This window comes from Lissotriton vulgaris, chromosome 9 (genome assembly GCF_964263255.1).
Source record: "Lissotriton vulgaris chromosome 9, aLisVul1.2, whole genome shotgun sequence".
NCBI lineage: Eukaryota > Metazoa > Chordata > Amphibia > Caudata > Salamandridae > Lissotriton > Lissotriton vulgaris.
The window spans coordinates 1,058,908,055-1,058,924,175 of NC_141697.1; the positions used below are offsets into that span (position 1 = coordinate 1,058,908,055).

A 16,121-nucleotide genomic window follows, 5' to 3' on the forward strand; every position below is an offset into this window, starting at 1 on the left:
CGTTGGGAATGGGGTTAGAGTTATTGGGAGGGTAATCAGTGACAGGAGTGAGGCAAATGCGGGACGAGTGGAGACTGGTCGTTGCGGGGGGGGGGGGCAAGTGTAGTAATGGGGAGTGAGAGTCGGGGGGAGATATTGAGGGGGGAGTGGGGACCAGGAGTGGAGGGGGAGCTAAGGGTGGGGAGTGAACTGTTGAGGGAAGGGTGGAGGCTTGGAGTGCAGGGGGTGGTGGGGGAGATGTTGAGGGTGGGGTGTATGTCTGGGATGGATTGGGTGCCTAGAATAGGGGGGGCGTTGTTGAGGGAGGAGTGAAGGCTAGGAGTGGCAGGAGTGCAGGGAGTGGGGGGGGAGATGTTGAGGGAGGGGTGTATGACAGGAGTTGTTTGAGTGGGGGTGGGGGAGAGATGTTGAGGGAAGGGTGTAGGTCTGGAATGGGTTGAACGCCGAGAGTGGGGGGGGGGGGGCGCTGTTGAGGGAGGAGTGATGGCTAGGAGTGGCGGGAGAGCAGGGAGTGGGGGGGGAGATGTTGCAGGAAAGGTGTATGACAGGAGTTGTTTGAGTGCAGAGAGTAGGGGGGGGAGATGTTGAGGGAGGGGTGGGGGCCAGGATAGGGGGAGCAGGGAGTTGGGGGAGGGAGGACACGGCTAGAGGGGGAGCTAGGTGCGGCGGCAGTGTAGGGAGTGGTGGGGGTGGAGAGATTTGGGGGGTATTTGGGATGGCATAGAGTCGGGGTGTGAGGGTCAGAGGCGGTGGGTCGTTCTGGGACGTTAGTTGGAAGTGAGGGGTTCTGGTTCAGTTGGATTGGGGTATGTGTGGAGGGCCAATTGGAGAGGTGCTCTTTGAAAGTGGGGAACAGGTTGTCTAGTAGTTCAAGGTTCCTGTCTGTGGATTGAATTAGAACAATCCCGTTATTGTAAATAGTAATGGCTGTACTTCCAGGGAAGAGTTTGGATGGTGCGATGGAGAGTGAGAGCCCATGAGCGGATTTCCTGCTGGTGAAGACGTTGAGTAAGGCAAGGAAAGTTTTTCTCCATTGAGCTCTGCGTGCGGTGTGGAAGATGATATCAGTGTTCAGGGATCCATTTACCGGAGAGCAGTAGGTATCGGCAAAGGGTGTTTCAGGGTGGGACCTCAGGAAGTTGTGTTTAAAGCGTTTAGCGGCTTTTTTTGTGAGTGCGGGTGGGTAGATTATTTTATATGTGTGCTTGCCGCAGTGCTCCATGTTAGGAAGGCGTAAGATGGGTGTGGGAGAGTGAGCAGAAGAGATGTGCAGGATCGCAGATAGATGCAGACAAATGTTACAAAGAACTGTAACAGTGTGTTAAATGGGTCAAATGAGGTAACTGCAGACCATATGTTACATGGGTCAGAAGAGGCACTAGTGAGAGAGCTAAGTATATATTTTTGCAACTAGGTGCATTACAGGCATAAAAAGAGATGGGAGCAGCATACATAGATATAAAACTATATATATATATAGAGCAATCAGATATGCGTATGATACTGCTGATATATTGTAGCAAAATACATATGCCCGCAACAAGTTAGTGCGTCAAGTGACGCTAATGAGCAGCCAGGGCTGCCAGCTCCTGCTGCTGGGTGCAGAGATGATCTTCTGATTGAATGAACTTTAGAAAAGGTCAGTTGGAAAAGTATGGCATACTCCCTTTCTGAAATTTGAATGACCCACTGGTCCAAAGTTTTTGACTTCCAGATCTGTATTAAGAAGGACAGCCGACCTCCGACTGATCTCACATGCTCTGACTCAGTCAAACTAAAGCTACTCCCAGATGAGCTGGGACAAAAGGTGCAGTAGCCTGTCTGCTACAGACATTAACCTTACATGGCTCGTGTACTGCCTGTGTGGTTGCTTGTGAGTCTGCTGATGGGGATGACTGAACTGCCTTTGGTGAAAAATAAACTCTTGCGCAGATCCCCGAAACTTGCAAAATTGTCAGTAGTTCCTATGGGGCACCTGGAGACCCAGAGACCTAGCTGTAGCTCTGCTATCTTTGAATCTCTCTAGGGTAGAGTTATTGCTATCTCCGAACAGCTTGGATCTGTCAAACGTTTTTGAAATCCAGGAAGGTTTTCTGGACATTTTAAGAAAATTATGAGCTACGAAGCCATGCAAGACAGTGGAAAGATACAAAAGACTCCACTGTTCTGGCTACAAAATCGTCAACGTCTACGTCACATTGGATGACATGCCTAGAAGTAATGTCCATCTTGCATCATCTTTGTGAAATGTCCCTACTGGTGGTTCAGAAAATTGGGCATGACTAGCTGTGCCATGTCCCATTGGGCACGTGTAAAAACGCCCAATAGACCGGTCTCATTTGGAATCTTACCAGCTAGAAGCCCCAGCTTTTTAGATTCACTTTCCGCTAGGACCGTTGGGAAAGCTCCCAATAATGGCTTAACAGCACAGGAGGCTTTGATCACCAAGCCCTCTGCAGAAGGGTGGACTAAAAGTATGAACGCCAGGAGTTGATCGGCATCTTCGTGTCGGTAATCTGTTGTAGTCGATATGGACTATTGCCGCATGGCCAGTAACTGGTCTAAAAGGGCTTCATTAAGGCGAAAGAGAAGTTCTGAAGATTGTGTGGGTGGATATAGGACCTCGGTCAAAAGATGTTGTTTGGTTTCAATAGCAAGAAGTATGAGACCTGTAAGGATGGTAAAATATTACCATCAATCTCTGGTGATGTGCCTAAGCCACTTGTGTCTCCAAGTGCTACTGTCATCTGTGTAATCCCTTGGGATATCCCATGTACTGTCAGAATATACATGTTCTTCCAACAAACGTTAGGCCTCTGTCCAAGACTTAACTAAGGGCGCCCCATGCTCCAACAAGGGCTATATTTATTGTGATAGGCGAGATGTCAGGCTTGGTGCTGGTAATGATGCTTGAGGGGCCAGTGTTGTTGCAGCACAGTGAGAGAGAGGTACTGCTGACGAAAATATTGACATCAGCCCTGAACGTTGTGTCATTAGGGAATCTGTGGTTAGAGTATTCACCAGAAAGAGCCTTTACCAAGGGTAAGTAACTTGTTATTCAGATGGATGCTTCTAACCGGAGATTCCTCACCTTTAGAATGGATACCAATGTGGTGAGTCTGTGCAATGACTCCAATCAAAAGGCCCTGCAGGACTGAACGAGTAAAATGACCTTCCCGTCAGATCTGGTTGTCAAGGCAGAATGGCCCTTGTGGCGGCCTGACGGAAATCCAGATTAGGCACTAAGTGGTAGTTGTCACAGCACAAGTCGAACGGGCCCTTACACATTCCTGAAGCTGCTTCATGGTTGTGCTTAACAGATATTAATGCAGAGGACTATCCACCTTGACAGTGTTCTTTTCAGCACTGTCTTACCTTTCTTTGAACCCAAGAACCCCACAACATAATCATCCACCTGATGGCCTTTGGTAAAATTGATGTAAAAGTTAAAGTGTCTTTTAGGGTCCAGCACAAAAGGTATCTCCTCCTCTATCGAGGGATGAGGCAGAGCATAGAACAGTCCAAGAGTGATGGATTACACAGTGTGAAAAGTTGTCAAACTCCTGGACACAAAGGCTGCCCTGGACTTCAACACCACTTTGTCTGGAGAAGAAGGGGGCATTGAGTAGCTGCATCGAGAGAGCTTGAATTTCACAGACGCAGAGAACAGCTGTGCACCATTTCCAAAGGAGTGCGCAAGAGGAAAGTGAGAACCAAATAGAGTTGACACTTTGGCATCACAATGGGTTTGAAGGGAAATGTACGTGTCAAACCTTTTAAAAACACCAGCACAACAGGTGATTTGAAAAATGGCGTTTGGACCTGCAAATGCAACATGGCAAAAGCACAAAGAAATAACATTTATAGATGCCCACAGCAAGTCCTTGCTGGGCCAGACAAACAATCCACTAAACACAGTCAACTGACACCGCTCAATCTCCACATGTAAAGGTGCAGATTATGCAGGCCTGGATGCAGGTCCCTTGCCTGCTGCTGTGACAGGTGATACTCTTTAAGAGTTTGGCTGATAGGAGAACAGATTCTTATGGCTAGAAGCTTTGGATATCAGTCTTCTTGCCCATTCCAGAGGTACTAGGAAAACTAGAGCCAGGTTGCTCCAGATCTTCTTCAAAAGTCTGGGAAGGAGGGGCAGCAGTGGAAAGGCACACAAGAGTCCAGTGCTGCACTTTAACTGGAATGAATCTCTGAGAAGTGAAATGTCTAGGAAACGCCAGCAGGCAAAAGGTTTGAAAGTGGGCATTTGAAGGTGGCTAAAAGATCTAGGCCGGGTTCCTACCCATTGGTTGAAGATTCCTTGTGCGGAAACTGAAAGTGCCAACCTCCGATGATATGTTGCTAACACCTCAACCATAACATTCATTAACACCCAAGAGGCACAGGTGAAGCAGGAGGGGAGCACAGTAAATTGAAAATAGTCCTGCCTACCTGGATCATCAAGTAGCATGCGTGGGACTGAAGGACGGAAATGTAAAAATGAGCGTCCTGCAAGTCCAAAGCTACCATCTAGTTGCCAGTATCCAAGCAAACAGCACCAGAAGCTGGGTTAACCTGAGCATCTTGAATTTGCCCTTTCGCAAGCTGTTCAAATGGCAGAGATCTAAAATAGTACGAAGACCAGTGCCCTTCTTTGGACCAACCTGTCAGATATTATTGTTTGCCACCCTTGGCAAAAACGTTTAATCCTGCTTCCTAATGGGTGATTGTGTGCCAAGTGCAAACAAAATGAACTTGGAGGGTGATGCTGAACGGGGTGGGTCTGGGTAGTTTGCTGCCCATTTTGGCCTAGAGGTTGTTTACCAGATCCCACCACTAAATAACTGTAGTGCCTGTTGTGGAGGCAGTGGGTCTTGGCCTTGCTCAACCTCATATGACACGCTCTGTAGTAGCCATGACAGGGGCGAAATAGCCAACAGTGCAGTCTTGACGGAGTAAAAGTTTTAAGGAATAAGCCGGTGCCCCGGCTTTCTTGAAAGCACTCCAGCACTAAATTGGCCTTATCACCAATAGGCGAGACCCGTCAAAACACATATGCATCAAAGAGGCTTGGACATCACTCAAGAAACTCATCGATTTTATCCAAGTGTTCCGCCAAAGCACCATATTAGTGCAGAGTTCTCTGCCCATGCAGTATGTAGTGTCCACTTCAGAACAAATTATCTATTTTGCTGCATCCTGAACAGGTTGAGCCGGTTTGGATCAAAATTTCCCAGGGACTGCCAGCAAGATGTTGGCAACATGTTCCATAGATCAAGTGAATATCTCCACGGCAAACAGCTGGCATTCACTGACCTTGGGCTATACTGACCGAGAAAAACATTTGTGTCCTGAACACTTCAATTCTTTTCAAGACTGTCTGGTGGATTTATCAGGAATGAGTTGGCATTCGCCCTGCTAGTGGAAGCATGTACTACCAAACTCTCTGCCGTAGGGTGTTGTATCAACAAGTCAACAAGTCCGGGTCGCCTGGCTCAGGTCTGTGGCAACCGGTCTGTGCCCTTCTGGGTAGGAACAAGGCTTAGACCTCTTGCCCATTAAAGTGTCAGTAAGAGCTTCACTGAACGGTAGAAGAGGTTCAGAGGAAGTCTGTCCAGGTTGCCTGTCAATCAGTGGTGGCTCCTCTGCTATGGCAGAGGAGCGTCATCCCCCCCTCCCCCCCCCCATCAAAAGTTGAAAAACAAAATGATAACAAAAGTTCCTATCATTTCACTCTTCAACTTGTGCGTGCTGCGTCCTGATTGGGGGGGCTGGCGCATTGGGCAGTCAAGAGAGTGAGAGGTGGGCAGCACTGCTGTTGGTGGGCATATGTGTTTGGCAGTCCGTCTCAGGCGGTCTCCAACCCAGCTGCGTGGTCTCAGGCAGGCCAAACACACAGGCCTACTGACTATCACCAACCCAGCTGCGGTGTTGGGTTAGAAACAGCTGGCAGCATAAATTCAAAGCGCCCAGGCCAATCCTGACCCAGCTTTCCAATATGAAAGGACATGGAGAAGAGAGTCGGGCGGAAGGTAAGTTCATTTTCTTTTTTAGGTTTGCTATTGTTTCCCTTCCCTCCGCTCACCTTCCTGTCACCCTCCCAAGCCCCGCACCGCCAATACTCTAGGACAGCAGCCGCTACTGCTGTCAATACATTAGTTTTCACCTGGTGGTAGATGTAAGTCTAAGACCTCGGTTCCCACTCTCATCAACACAACAAAGAAAGCACTCTCTTCCATTAAAGGCCTAGGGGAAGAACTCAATCCAGTGTCTAGGGAAGTGTCCAACCAACGGGCAAATCCATATACATATTGTCCTCGTCATAATCTCATAATCTACGAGGTAGAGGCATAGTTCTGTCTAATGGGGACTGAACTGAGGCCTTGTGCGTCGGTAGGGCTTTAGGATGCAAATTTTGCCCATTCATGTGAATCTACAGCACTACAGGCTACAAACAGATGCTTTCAGGGTAAGTAATATTTTCAGTTTCTAGCATATGTTGTTGTAGATGCGCATACAGGACCTCTCTACAAGAGCTACAAGAGGTGGCTAAGGTGTGGATGATGCAGATTTCTGAAATAGTTCTGAGGACCATTTGGCCAACCATTCATTGCCAGTTTGGCTACAATGTCCATACAAAGATAGAATAATATTTAGTGAATGCGTGTGGGATGAATCAGGTAGTTATTTTGAATATATCAGCTAATGGAAGACCAGACTCCTGATGAGGGGGTTCAATCTGTTGGAGAGCTTCTAGTGGGGGTTGCCATTGAGGAGTGCAGAGTAACACGGCTGTTTTGTTCAAGTGGGGACTACGAGGATGAGGGTCGGAGAGGTTTGCCGCATCTTGTGGGCCACAAATGGCAGAAAAGGTTAGGCAAAGATCCCCCCCGACTAGTTCATTCTATTCTATTCTATTCTATTCTAGGCATGTATAAAGTGCAAGGTACCCTAACGTTATGCAAAATGTCCAGAGCCTATTTCAGATAGAATAAGACTAATAAGGTTTTCAATTGCTTTCAGAAACTCAATTCCTCTGTTGTCCTGTGTATCCTAACAGGCAAAGAGTTCCATACTTTAGTAACCATGTAGGCAAAGGACCGACAGCCACAGTGTATCTCGTGACTCAAAAGACTTTCTTTAAGAACAACCTGCAAACATTTTAGCCCAACACTAGATGAGATGAGTACGCAGAGCACGTGTATCTACAACAACACATGCGTAAGGTAAACAGCATCTATTCTGCCATAAAAATGTACACAGTGATACTTTGCATTATTTAAAGGTGATTCATTCACATTTGTATATTAGTGTTTCAGACCACCAGACCACTTTTGAAATCATACAGTGACACGCACTGTATTCAATTGTTAAGGTCTGAACAGAACTCCTGTGTTCATTTTGCACACTGGGGTAATTCATACAAGAGGAGAAGGCTATAAATGCTTTTTTGGCCTTGGATAATCATATGGAGAATGAGTACACGTTTGCTTTAGTGATCATTGCGTACTCCTCTGAGAAAGGTTGACACATTTTGGCTTACAATTGTAAAGCCTCGTCATGAAGTATACAGGGATGCATGTGTAAATTCTGAAAGCAAGTGGAAGAATACACGTTTGTTTAAGGGATACATAGGCTCAAACAGCAAATGGTGTATTCCATCTTCCACGTCGAGAAAGCGGACAGCCCAAAATTAGCAGATACCTGGCATTAGAAAGAGGAGCAACTAAATGAGTGTTTTATATTGAGTATACATTCAGCGGAATGGTTTTTAAACATGAAAATAAACAGTCTGTTTTGATATAATTGATGTTTCTCTTTGTAAGTGTTTCATATGATGTATTAAGTGGACTGAATCTCATGAGGGGAGTGATTCTGGCTTAGTATATTGACTGAACGTGCTTGATGTTGATGATATGTTTCACCCAAAGGGAAAACATTATTTTTTACTTTTTAGTAACTTGGTGCTCTATTCTTTTTTGGTTGTAATAGAGCCCCTCTCATTTGTTTAAGATTAGAAAGAGGAGCCCTGAAAATTGTAGGCTGAAACAAGTTCAGGTTCCTGCCCTCTACTTCAAGCGGAAGGAGAACTTCCTTGATATTCTTCAGTGTTCGACAATGTACAGTTTTGGCTTCCTGAATCGCCTTTGGATTCATAAGTGCACACTCCTCGCTGGACTTTGAATTCTGCCCCCAACGCTAACACCAGAGGCACACTTAGTGGGTATCTGTCACAGATATAAGTTTGTGACAATAGTTACTAGTCCGTAGAGTTCCCTACAAGAATTAATCCCTCGAGACATAGCGCTGTTGAACACTGGAAAAATTTAGCATTTGAGAAATATGCCATCAACTAGTGAGAAAGAAAAGAACTGACATCAGTGCATGGAGGTGGCACTTATCTAGCTCTGTTCACTTCTTCTGGAGCAGATTGAAGTCAGCACGGAGCTGCATGACACCATCTACCGGCACGCGGGAGCAATGCTGTTTTAAATCTGCCACATCAGTTATGTGCCTGTGGTTGTTCTAAAAGGTGAGCAATCTCAGATTACAAGTATTAATCAGAAATGCTATTTATTACTACTGCTGGGGGGGGATTCATCAGCCACACAAAGTAGAACTTTACAATTGGCATATCTGCATATATACTATATATGCTATGCTTGTGAAGATAAATGTGGCTAAATAAATTGCAATTTGTATTAGGAGTGCTAATAAACACACTTTCACTCATTTATTAGTACCAATGAACAGTGCACTGTAACGGTCTTATGTGCACATCATTCTTACTCGGTACAAAAAATTGAGCAAATCAATTACAGCGTATCCAGCCACGTAGCAAATTTTCAGTGCGCCGTGCAAAAAACATAAAACATTCTTCATCACTCAAAGTTTTCCAAATAAAGTGCCATGTCAACTAAAAATATACCATGATCAAATGCTGAAAGAAAAAGAACAGGAAATAAGAGAAGTAAGGAGAAGGTGTGGAGAAGTGGGGAAACAAAGAAATTCCATACTGTATGTGCATATGAAATAATTTCGAAAAGATTCGAGTCAAGGGGGACACATCTAACATGGACAGAAGGAGAACAAAGATGTATGTGGGAGGAATCATCCCCACAACTGTGGCACCCCCCAGAAAGAGGCCTCATCAAATTAATCTTCATTTCTCCAACACCACATGCCTACAGGTGCCAAACGGGAGGAACAGGCATTGTGCTCACATATCTACTAACCCACTTCTAACATAATGGTGTTTGTGTTCATAGATTCCAGAAAGAAGCTTGTGGCTTACACCTGTGTAAATATGAACTTCTTGCCATCCCATGTCACGTTAAGGCATGGCAGATACAAAATAGCGGCGATTCATCTCTGTTTGCACAGCCTGGATAACCATCCTACATGCCAGAGTCCCTGCAAATAAGTCCGCAAACAGAAGAACTCTCCGCCCCTTGACAGGGAGATTTTGCTAAATGGTTGCAGTTTTCTAAAGTAGAGGGTCACGCAGGGCAGGAATTGGTAATGGTCACCACTCTAAACACTAGCTCCTGTGCTTGAGCTGAAAGGTGCTCTTACTGGTAATCTACAAACCATCTGAAACACGCACACAAGTTAACGTTTTCCGGTGTTAGTTGCTCAGCTAATAACTTCCCATCAACTTTCAAAACTGAATTATTTACTAAGTAATCTGGGAAACCGAGGACTTTAAAATTTTCTGTTGCCAGATGAGTAGCTCTAGTCTACCTTCACGGGCCACAGGAGTCCAGGTAGCAATCATCTGCCTGTTGCTTCACTTCTATTTCAGTGCTTTTCACTCCCTCCTCAGCAATGCTTCATGCCTTAAGTACACTCCCACAGTATTACACACTACTACAGAGACCCTCTTCTCCATAAAAATGAGGAGAGCTACACTACTGTACTAGAGTTCTCATCCTCAGGCTTGTGCACAATTGTCTCTATCGCCACGCTCATATCCTTTAGGGCTATGGCTGCCACACATTCAGTAATATCTTCTCGTATCGACCTTTAAGAATTAGTCAGTTGCTTACACATTTTCCAAAAAGTTAAAATGGATTTTTATTCTACTATTCTCATTTCTTCAACTGGCTACAATGCTGGTCCTAACAGCTTTAAATGGACCTTTCTCGATGTCTGACATGGGTATTCTCTGCTTGTTGACATGTATTTTTATACTGAGATAGCTCACTGAACACATCACACCTCCTACGGTTGCACACAATTCAAGATCCCTTTCTTCATTTCATATTTAAACATGCCAATTTTCCTGCTTCACCTTAAGTTTTGGCCTAATCTCTTTACCGAAAGTTTGGCACTCTTTCTTTCTACTTAATAAATATAGATTAAAATCAGATGAAAAATAATAATAATAATTATTATTATTATATTCTTATATAGCGCCTGATTCAACCCCCGAAGGGGTATCTCCGCGCTTGCCTTGGGAACCCATCCTGGCTTTTCCCTGTGAGACAGCCCCTACAGGGCATCCCCAAGGTGAAAGCCAGGCATCCCGCCGCGGGGGGCCGTTGTTTAATGCCCAGAGTTGCAGAGTTTCTAGTCTTAACACTTTTCATTTTACAATTGTGCTTTTATGTTGAGCTTTTAAAGAGGAAAAAAAAAACTTTTCTTTGATGGTACCAGCTGTATAACTAATGTGGTCAGGATAAAACCAAGTTAATAAATGCAAAGAAGAATTTCTGAGAAGAAATATTTCAAATATTGGAAGGAATCTTTAGTTTTGCGACAGAAGAGATTTGTTTATGCGTCTTGGTCCTGAGGCAGTTACACTTGTTCTCCCAAAGGGGAATGTTGATAACACAATTGCTTCTGAATGAAACGCAGACTCTTGCTAAGTTTGGGAGATAAAAGCATGATACCCATGAACGGCTACAATGTATATAGCAAAGGATGGCTATATAAACCATTGCTTGTTGGACTACAGGTAATGGCAAGAAGTTTAAGACACAATGGGCCCTTCTGTTGGATATCTAGAAATTTTAGGCAAAGACATGACTATGGCATTCTAGAGTTTCTAGTGAAGATACAGCAATGTGCCAGCTGAAACTATAGAACACTGGGATTTAAAAGGCTAATCCTATGGAGAATTAGAACATTGGAATGTTGGTAGCTCCATTGAAAAAAAATGGAGTGCTCCGGGCTTATAATGGCTGGTATAAGCCAGAGCTCCAACATTCCAATGTTTCTTTGTTCACAGCTCTGGCTGTGAACAAAGGCTTCAGGAAGCCTGAGGGGATTTCACTCCCCTCACGCTCCCTGAAGGCTTTGTTTTATTTGTTAGAACATTCTGCCCTCTAGTGGCAGAATGTTCTAATAGCCTTATAGCCCTTCCTAGCAGGGCTATACCGGCAATTAAAGTCCGCTGCCTTGTTAAAGTCCCTCACCTTCGGCTCCGGACTTTAACGCTGCAGCGGGCCTTTAATAGCCGGTATAGCCCGCTATGGCGGGCTATAAGGCTATATTATGGAGTCGGTGCAGCAGCATAAAAGATGATGGCATAATGTTCTCAGTTTCTGAGAGGAGAGGGATGAAGATGTTGTGGGGAGAGGTTCGTAATTTAATTTGGAAGGCTGATCTCGAGGGGTCTCTGTGTTCATCAAGGTATTTGTAAATGTAAAGAAAAATTATTGAAACATACATAAAATAAATGAAAAGAAAAGGCATATGTGACAAAGTTCAACCACTGACAAATGAAAATCACCTTCTTTGCAATCTCCAGCTGCAAGTCTTGTTCCACAGAGTCAAGCAAGCGGTTCTTGCAGCTGGAATATAGCATACGCTCTTTGATGCTGCACTTGTATCCTGGCATGGAGTAAATAAACACTGAAAGAAACAAAGGTAAACATCAAATAGGTGAGCAATTCATCAATCATTTGACTAGGCCTAGGCCCCCAAAAGTCTATTTGCGTTGTAGGAATACAAAAGTATAGTCTTCAAGGTAACCCCCAATTTTTGTGCCCTAATGATAATTTAGGTTGTTACATTAACTAAACACTCACCATCCAGACAAAATCCTTGTAAGCTCGATATTTGACCCAATGCCAAATGTACTAGCCTATTCTCGTATATGATTTTTCTTTCTAATTAAAGGAACTTTCATTCAAATTTGTTGCCAAGCATATATACATACTTTATAAACAGTGAAAATATATAGATAAAAAATGAAAATCACAAAATGTTTACTTAAAATATAAAATAATTGAAAACTATTGTGACATCTGCATTATTTCACAGTTGTTCCTGCTCTTCTACACAAAATCAGCTTCACTTGCATTAACTGGTGTAATAAAGTGAATTTCTAACAATGTTAAGCTGGCTGCTGCCAAAAAAAAAATCTATTAAAGTGATTCAATGTTAGTATCACAGAGGAGACAGTGCATGTCTCCAACTAGGCATCTCTACTTTGAAAAATAGAAGCTGATGGCGACTCGGGTACAGCAGTGTCTTAATTTTAAAGGTGCATCTTAATCAACTTTTTCAAAAAGATAGTGTAGAACAGTGTGATCTGTATAATCTAATCTATACAATGTGACTCTAAATGGCTTACTTCTTGCAATTGAGGCTAGGCCATCTTGCTGCAAATTCTTGTATGTTGAGCTCCTTAATTTGACACCCAAGATAAATAATTCAATCAGCTGTAAACAGCAAGAATACTATCTATACCGCTCACCTAGGAATAATTGAATTGAGACCAAGTCGAAATCAATAAACAGCCAGCTGAATTCAAAGTAGAGTGAAGACCAACGCAGCAACCCATCTTGGCCTCACTCTCAATTATGATTGGAGATCTTGAAGGAATTCAGATAAATAACGTTCTACACCATAAGTTACAACTGAAGTAACCTTAACATGAAGCTTATCTTGAGAAACAGTTTGAGCATTTGGATCTTCCTATTGGATGAGCCCTCATTCAATCAAGACGTGAAGCGGAGTTTCCTCTCTGGTCAGTTTTGGATTGTAAAACTATCCCTTTTATCTTTCCTGACTATGTCTATTTGGGCACATTGGTGCCTAACCACTGGGGGATGGTTTCATCCAATCGGATCCTAAATGTCAGTGGTTTCCTCTCTAGTCAAAAAGGAGTGGTTAGTCTTTAGTTTGATGATTATGAGTAGTTGGATGATTGGGCCATTTGAAGTTTGGGACAATGTGATTGGACAGTCTTTCACACAAAGAAGGGATAGGGATATTAACAGTACACGAGAAGGCTTCGAGTGGAAGGGATTCGTGTTAGTCTTTGCAATATGCATAGCACCCTGGATACTGTTTCTGGGAATGGTGCACTTGCTGATCTATCTTAATGTCAAGAACTCCGGGAACATTAGTGGAAAGACTGGCCTTTTCTCTTTTCTTTTACTTCTTATTGGGTTGTTGGATATATACGTTTATAGTGATATTGGTCTTTCACTTGAATGCTGGATAATTTCATATACAGTTGTCGGCTGTACACTAGCTTTAAAATTGAAATTAAGGACCCGACAGTAGATTTTGTCATTATTCTGTTCTTATAGGGCCTACTGAGGAACAGGTAACTTGACCACAGCTTGATTTATACTATTGACTAAGATTCATCGGATACACTGAATAAAAGTGAGTGGGAGGTCATGATTTATATTTTCTCACTTTAACTATGATGCTCTATTGGTTTTTGCATTTAATAAACAGTTTTTATAAAGGGAGTAAATTAATTCAGAATGGGAACTCTCGACCCAATAATGCTTTACACTATTTGCGAATTCCAGAAAGGAGGATGATATACAAAAGAGGTGTTATTAATGTGATACAAGATAACATGATCTGTTGTAACAAACTAGAAACATAAGATATCCTCTGGGTCTCTTTTATTAGGTATCTAATACCTGGTTTATAATATTATTAATGAATGTTGGCGCACTCAATGCTTTATAAGCTCAAGGTATGAACTTGATATATATTGTCTTTTATGAGCACGAATATAATATCACTAGGAATCTGTGTGTGATTTAATGTCAGGTAAATGAATTGGAGGATGCTATATGTTTGTGTGTTTGTTAGGTGCAGTAGCCATGATTTGCCGGATGTAATGTTTATGTGATAAATTGTAAAAGTCATGTCTTAGTGTGTGTTCATATACATGTGTGTATATATTTTCCAGATCCCTCGAAAAAAGGGAGAAAGGGTCGCACTCCCAGATCCAGTGTTTTAAACAATCCTTTATTGGTATTACATCTACCCTGCACCAACGCGTTTCGTTCTCCTCCGAGAACAAGATCACAATTTACACAGTTAAAGGTCACAAGGGCCAATAAAAACATTTTCAATAGTCACATGATGCATTATCCTGTTCACTGTTCTTGTTCCCTGTCGCCCTGCATTCTGGGAGCTGTAGTATAAGAATACCTTTAATTAAGTATGTGATTTGTGAAAATAATTTGGGAAATAAATAAAACAGTAAGTATATAGTAAGGGTCTAAACATTTTTGAATGCAACAATAATTAATTTTTCAATGTAGTGTACAGTGAGATAGTATACTATGCGTGATTATGACACTCCCAGGTTCTTAAAGTTTGTCCGGTTGCGGGGATATTTATCCTCTCCATCTTGCCCTCTAGTGGGCATTTATCCAGTCACATCATTAGACCAGTTAAGAGATTGTTATCTTTTATTTTTTACCCTCCAGTGGGTTAATGATCATGATCACACTTATTTGTATTTTTAGCCTGGACCCTCCATATCTGGTCAATTTAAAAACCTTACCCCTTTATCATTTATATGCCTCCTTAGCAACAGTGACAAACAGTGTGTTGTATATTTGAGTGCATAGTGAAAACAAAACAAAAAATTCAAAAAAACTTTTCATAAGAGAGATAAACTAGTGTTTTCTCGTTCTATTACATTTCAGTTCTATTTAAAGGTGCACATATAGCTCTTCACTTTGATTCAGGCCGAATGGAGTGTAGGTTCGCAAGTTCATGATCTGCAGTGATACTCTATCACATCGTTTTTTCTCCTCATTTCCCCCTCTATTGCTTGTTGTTATGGTCTCCAGTGCATAGAACTTTAGCAGTTTCCAATTCCCTTTTTTTAAAAAAAATTGTTTATTATGCAACTCCAGTTAATGCATAGTAAAAAGCCGTATCGGACATATAATTAGCAGCAAATGGATACATAAAGAGTTCGACAGAAGTATAAAAGGGCATGTTGAATAAAAGAGAAAAGAATAGCAGCAGATTAATGTTAAAAAGTTCAGTAATAGCAGCAACATTTATACTCGGCTATAGGGAGGTTAAGTATTATAGCATTAAAATATTCCATATTCACATATATACACAATGTAAGCTATATATATATATATATATACACAATATATCAATATAGTTCTCCACTCTAAAGTCCACCTTTTATACCTTTTATCCAATTATCAATGGGTAGCCAGATTTTTTGACCACGCGATCTAAAATGTCTCCCCCTAACTGAATAGATAGCAGTTTCTTAGTTCGATATAGCCAAAAATCTGGCAAGCCACATTTGAAAGGTTGGAGGGGTTATTTCTTTCCATCTAGCTGCTAATAAAATTCGATATACCGCTGTCCCAATAAAGAGACAGGATTCTTGCACCTTGCTCAAACCAAGCGTACAATCATAGCCTAGAATAAAAAACGTAGAAGAAACCACTAATCGATATCCAAATACTTCTTCCCAATAACTACTCAACCCATTTTTTTTTCTAACTCCGACAGCTTGTCGCAATCATAAAACATATGAGTTAAGTTGGAATGCCCCAACCCACATCTTGGGCAGTGATTGTCCAATCTTTTCCCCCATAAGAACAATTTAGCCGGGGTGAAGTATAAATTAAATATAGTTTTATATAATTGGGCTTTTAAACTCGAGGACAGGAGTATCTTTGATGTCAAAAGTAGGCTCTTATCAATATCCACATTAGGATTAGTACGTCTTGAAGCCCAGGAAGATTCAGTATGCTCCAAATCATCATATAAACTATTTAAAAGTAGATCATATAATTTCCCAATTCTAAATGATTTTGTAGCATAATATTAAGAAGTAGAATTCTTTCTAATAAAATCCTAGGGGTTTTTGATTTGAGAAT

At 42.3% G+C, this 16,121-nt stretch overlaps 1 protein-coding gene across 4 annotated transcripts in view; it reads right to left on the reverse strand.

The window, feature by feature from the left end:
• TWF2 (twinfilin actin binding protein 2) overlaps window positions 1-16,121 on the reverse strand; it is a 296,705-nt gene that overhangs the window by 13,050 nt on the left and 267,534 nt on the right. For all 4 annotated transcript variants that reach the window (XM_086939020.1, XM_086939017.1, XM_086939016.1 and 1 more), the window contains one exon: window positions 11,732-11,853. In XM_086939020.1, coding sequence (XP_086795146.1) covers window positions 11,732-11,853 — 122 coding nt within the window. The remainder of the gene's footprint in view (window positions 1-11,731; window positions 11,854-16,121) is intronic.